The 6451-nt window shown below is 33.6% G+C and overlaps 1 protein-coding gene across 4 annotated transcripts in view; it reads left to right on the forward strand.

The window, feature by feature from the left end:
• The window catches only part of LOC124368880 (fructose-bisphosphate aldolase), a 73740-nt gene extending 70512 nt beyond the window's left edge, over nt 1-3228 (forward strand). For all 4 annotated transcript variants that reach the window (XM_046826370.1, XM_046826367.1, XM_046826368.1 and 1 more), the window contains exons 6-7: nt 284-361; nt 2331-3228. In XM_046826370.1, coding sequence (XP_046682326.1) covers nt 284-361; nt 2331-2426 — 174 coding nt within the window. In that variant the 3' untranslated portion in view covers nt 2427-3228. The remainder of the gene's footprint in view (nt 1-283; nt 362-2330) is intronic.
• The last annotated feature ends 3223 nt before the right edge of the window (nt 3229-6451 follow it).

The raw sequence follows: 6451 nt of genomic DNA on the forward strand, positions 1-6451 counted from the left end.
AAGATATGTTAACACATACCGATATTATATGTTACGCAAATGTTGGTGTACAACTGCACAAAGGTTTGTAATAGACACTAAATTGAAATTTTAATATTTTGTTCCAATTGAGAGGTATTCAAAACCCTCTATATACAATTGGCCTTGTCACACACCACCATCATGAGTACATCTCTGGAGGCAGCCTTTGTTAATAGTATTGTTATACCAGCTCTTATATTTGTTCTAAACAAATAGTTAAAATTCACAACACAAATTGCTCAATGACTAAATGGTGTTGCAGGCTTCCGTGTTGAAGGCTTGGCAAGGCAAGGCTGAGAATGTGAAGGCTGGACAGGAAGAACTCATCAAGCGAGCTAAGGTGAGTTCGCACATTACACACAAACTTGGTGTTAAGATTTTATCTGTCTGATTATTTTGTGTTGTGTTGACGAGCTTCGTTACCGTATTCAAATGAATAGAAGATTGTAGCGAAACAATTGCACAAAGATTTATTCCTATTATGCACATTTATTTGTGGATCTACTTTGAAGCTCATATGTATTTTCAGTGTTTCTGAAAATGTACATGTATAAAATATTTGTTTACTATAAAAGTTAATGTTCAAGGTTTACTGTTCTATTTATGCCTTGATTTATTTTTTTAATTGTACTGACTTGTTATGAAAACTAACTTACCTGATTTTAGCAATGGTTTGTAAAAACTTGGGTTCATCAATGGACTTTTGTCATCTGTTTGAAAAGATCAATTTCTTGAAATCATGGAGTCATTGAGAGATCATTTTCTGGCTATGATTTTCTACGATTTTAAATTCGTGCAAATGTCGAAGGAGTCATAATTCGCTTCAAGACGATAAACATTCGTGAAGGCCGCAATCCGCCGTCACTAAAGAAAACGTTCATCGGGTGCATGCTATGATCCAAGAGAACAAACACTGCACTTATTTAATGATTTAAGCTTCCTTTGGGATTGTATCCTGCAGCAATGGTAGTAATCTTGCATGACTTTTTAAAAGTCAGGACAATTGTTTCACGATGAGTACCACACAATGTGACAGGTGAGCAAAAAGCTGAGCGTGTGAGAATCAGCTAGCAGATTATCAACTGCAATAATAGTGGTCATCGGATTATTTTCAAAATTGTCACTGGTGATGAGACATAATGATGTTTCAACTCAAGGAGAGAGTCACGTATTTGTGTTTGAACATAGCCATCCCCCCCAATGGTAAAGAAAAATTGTTCAGTGAAAAACTGTACACTGTTTTCTTCAGGAGTACGGGACTGGTGAAGGCTATTCAGCTGAAGGCACAAAGGACTATCACAGCGAGGTGGTACACTGAACAATGCTTGCCAAGTCCTTCAGGACTGTAACATTTAACTTTGCACAACGACAATGCCTCTTCTCAAAGTAAATGCAAAAACTTTGGAGTTTTTGGCTGAAAATAGTATCAAAACGATGGAGCAACCACTTTTTCAACTGATTTCACTTTGTGCAACTTTTGAATACTCTGTAATCTGAAGAACATATGCTCGGTCGTTGCTTTTCTTTGGAAGCCGAAATTTATGGTGATATTCGTAAATATTTTGACTCCATTCCAAAACGCGTCGATGGGTGCTTTCAACGAGAGGAAAATCCAACTCCAAAAGTTCATCGAGGGGATTACTTTGAACTCGCCAAATGTTTGGTAAATCTAGCACAAAACTGTTCATATATCTCGAAACTTTCAGAGTGGCAACAGAAAACATTATTGCGTCCAATTACAGATAGGAATTTTCTTTTACTTAAAGCCCTTATCTGTTGTACCAATCTAGGTCAGTTACTTTATTTTATTTTCAGATTACTGTACAGGAGCAAGGTTTGAGTATTTATGTATGTGCGTATGTGTGTGTTTTTTGTATGCTATATATATGATTAAAACTTATCAGCAATGTAGGTCGACCTATCTTTTTTCAACGACTCGTACCCACGCACAGGCTTGCCTATGTGGGTACTTTTTTCCTATATTTTAAGAAATTTTTATGTTTTTAATCATATTTAAAAAATTACTATAGTATATATATTAATCTTTTATGGAATTGTAATTTCTTTATTTAGAAATAAATAAGGTTTTGAATTGAATCGAAAATATTGAAATTGGCTCTCGTACAGATGGCTCAAAATTAATGTGTTAAGAAAACATGTTTACTATTTCTGTGAAATCACCTAAACTTTGCTAGCTATTTTTAACTGCTAAAGTAGGCATATAGTACCACAACTTGGTAGTGTTATAGTATACAAGGTTGTAGCAGCATTATAGCACACTGACACTGACTGGTCATGACGTGTTCCAGGCTAACGGGTTGGCTGCTGTGGGCAAGTATGCTGCTGGCTCCATCACCAGCAAGGCGGGCGATTCCAGTCTTTTCATCAAGAATCACGCCTACTAAGTTCTGTTATCTGTCTATATTTAACCTGTTATATTCACTTTATTGATGTCCTGACTGTATTAACGTTACAATTTTGTGGCTGACTTTTGGTTTCATTGGCACTGATATATCTTGATGTTTATATTGTGATTTTTGTTGACATTTTGTACTTTGTTGTCAATTATGCTGTACTGTGATTTTGCTTGATTTGTTTGCATTAGTTGTTATCGATCCCTAGGTTGAATTTTAATTACTGTTGTTTAATTAAACCATTGAAAAGAATCATAATAGAACTGTTGATTTCTGTACTCGAATAAAGACATAATATTTTCTTATTGTTTTGTTTTTAATTTTGTTTTTCTGGTTGGCCCGAGTGCGGGACTCGACTCTCTGGTAGAGAGACTCGTATCGTATGTAGTACACGGGGACAGTGGAACAGGTAGTTCGTCTGCTGTCACTTCGATGTTTCCTGTTGCTGATGTCTATTGCTTATATTATACCTTTTAATATTTCTCAGCGTATATATTTTAGACTTATATTTTAAATTAGTAATACTGTTGTCATATTTGTGTGAATGAATGAAAGCTAGAAATGCAGGCTTGTATATATAAAAACTTAATTGTTTGATGTAAAAATATAATACTACTTGATTTGTTGTGTAACTATAAAATATGTATGTATATATGTATGTTTGTTTATGTACGAAACTGTTGAGTACATATATACACACACACACACATATATATATCAGTGTTAACTTAAACTGTAACCCACCACCAACTCAATTGCCATGAGGATCCAATAAAGTACCATATATACAAAATTTTATTGTTTTAATTAAATCCATATCATTACATCTGGTGTGTTGTTGATAAGTGACAATACCTTTGAATCGTGGTGAGCTTATAAATGAAAAATGTTGATTACATTAGACAGCCATAGTGTAAAAAATGCTAATCAAAATTATAGTGCCCTTTTGGAAATATAAGTCCATTTGCTTTTTACAATATGTTCCGCCATTACATGATTAATAGTAAAACCTTCAGTTAGTTCAAACCAAGAACTCATTTCCCCTCTTTGTTTTACACATTTTAAAGCCAAGATGATCCTCTTCTTTGTTTGTTCTCTTCTTGTTTGTTTTCCCCCTGTCAAACAATTAGTGAAGGAGAAATTGTTAAGATGGCAAAAAACAAATTTTCATTGCTTGGTGAATACTTTTATCACAGCAATTGAATATCGTTGACAGTAAATGATTGAGTATCTCATTTAGATCAAAGAAACAAACATTCACATGCGAGCCCTTACAAAACATTGTACTATTAATGGAATATTGCCCTTCAACAGATCTTTTTACCCTCAAATCACATTGATGAAATAATTTCTATCAGTCACTTTGTATTAGATTAAGTATGACCAGAAAGTCTGTAGGAAGATCATTGAAATGGAAAGAAATGCATCTAATCAGGATTCAAGATTTATCAAAGTACGGCGGTTTTTGTGAGACGACTAAGCCACATCAGCCTGTGCAAAGACAGTGCATTGTAATCGAAGATTGATTAATTGAATGATCATGGCCAATCGATTGATTACAGTGCATTGTAATCTAAGGCAGACATCACGCCCTCACCGCGGCACAAGTCCTGATGTCAATGCCCAGTGTAAATTATCCATTCATGGATACTGAGTTTCTTTTATAACAGTCCGCCTTAAGAGTTGGGAGGCTCAGATCGCTTATTTGCCATCTACTACGACCTTCCGTAAACAAGTAGGCAACAGTGAGATACAAATAATGAAAGAACATTTCCTTATCCATTGTAAGTTAACCGGAAAGAACAATATAACACCCACTGCGGGCAGAAAGAAAATATTTACTGTTTATGAGTTCTTTCATTCTATTACAATTTTATCTTTCATTGTGATTGTTAAAAATGTAAGAGCTAGCAAAGGCAATCTAGCAAAGACAAAGCTGATATATCCGTGATGCTCTTTACAAGCAGTTCTCCTGTAAGTATCTTAGTAATCCTGGAAATTGAAAAAGTAAACATGATGACCAATTTCATATGTACAAAATATAAATGCACCTATAACTTTGGTTGGTAATAGATATCTGGTTACGTGGTCCTAAACTTCAAGACACACGGTTTAGTATTTAGTATTTAAAAATGAAAAACAAAAGATTTGAAACAATGATGCATAGACCCTAAAACACCAATATTAGTATAATCACAGTTTTTCTAATAGCAAACTTTGGATATCCTTTTGCAAACAAAAATTATTGTACATATTATCACCAAAACAAAATATGAAAATAAAAATTGATTTAGCTTTTGAAACTGGCCACAACGTCAAAAGCTACCGAAAGTATTATGTTTACCTGTAACTAACCTAAACATATACGAGAAAGCTATTTGGATATGCAAATCTGCCACAAATTCAAAAACAACGTCAAGTTTATCCTTCACCACATGACAAGGTTAACTTCACATACCAAAGTAAATTTTCCAGCAAGTTTAACTAATTGAATAAAAACAATATTTCTTCTCATCGTTTTTCCACATCAATACAGTTATGTAATGCACTGTGTTATACTTTTATAGTGCAGTGCAAGTGAGCATATTATAAAAATATATACACAATCTTGCCATCAAAGTGGAAAATATAGACCTTCCAATTTACCATTTGTGGTATTACAAAAATTTTCTAATTTCAAGCCGGTGAAGAGAAAATTTCTTTCATGGGTTGAAAGTTTTCTGCACTGTTTTGAAGGGATCTTCAACTCTCCGTTCTTCCAGCTCACCGTACTGTGGCGAACTTGTTTTGCATGGTCATGATTCATCAGGTGAAAATATACATCTGAGTTCCAGGATTTGAGAACTCTGTTCTTTAGTACCTATTTTGGTGTACGGTATATAATCTAGTAAACAGATGTACTGAAATCACAAAGCTTTTAAAGAATTTTTACTAATGCCTTCGGCAAGTTTTTATGGAGTTTGAGAGCGGCGTTTGAGCTGTAACCATGTTAGTTCACGTTACATGTAATCAAATTTTCACTTTACAAATTCTACGTAAGAAGAATAAGGAAATAACCATATTAACAAATATTGCACCACAATAATAAATAATAGAAAATATGGTGCGAGCTAGAGTTATTACTTGCACTTAGCTTTTTTGAAATCTCATTTTTCTCAAGTATAGGATTCTTACGCTTCAAGGCTTGGACACTGGTTTTTCAAGAGTTATACTCAGGCCAGAAAGAGGCAAGGGTGGGTTCAGTACTGATTTTTGGGAGAGTCCACCTTGGTTTAAATTTTACTATACCATTATCTTTATTGCAACAGGAGATTAATCATTAAAAACAACAACAAATAAATGTTTAAAAAGAAATTACTCATGCACAAAGTTTAGTTCATTAAGTTTATTTTATTTTATTTTTTATGGTTACAGTACAAGAAATATTAATTTTTTTCAAAATGTCTGAGGGGGCCTGGCCCCCTTGTCCCCTCCCCTGGATCAGCCGTTTGTGAGAGGATTGGTGAGGTGTAGAGTCATTTGAAGTCTGACTTAGCTCTTAACGTACGAAATATATTCAATACGTAATACCTAGTAGGTATAACCCACTAAAAAAATATTTTTCTATGAAATCCTTTAACAAAATCCTTTATTTACTTAACATCCAACAAGTATATATACACATGTCACATCAGTTTTGTATAATGGAACATCTTAAATGTAAATTAATTTAAGTATTTTTGAGTTTATGTATTAATTATATACATAATACTTGAGGGAAATTTCAAATCTACGTACTGATATTTTTATATCAGTGAACAATGACAAATGTCCCCTTCTGTGTCCTTCACAATCATTCCATCTTCAAAAACAAACATTATTATACTTAATAGAAAATCTTTAATTTTTCGTTGGAAACACAACAGGAAATTATTACGTCTTAATTAAACACGAAAATGTGATAAATGACATGTACAATGCCATAGTATATTACTACCACTGAAAAATTTTCATTCTTTAATTAGTTATTCTGATTG

This window comes from Homalodisca vitripennis, chromosome X (assembly GCF_021130785.1).
Source record: "Homalodisca vitripennis isolate AUS2020 chromosome X, UT_GWSS_2.1, whole genome shotgun sequence".
In the NCBI taxonomy this organism is placed as follows: Eukaryota; Metazoa; Arthropoda; class Insecta; order Hemiptera; family Cicadellidae; genus Homalodisca; species Homalodisca vitripennis.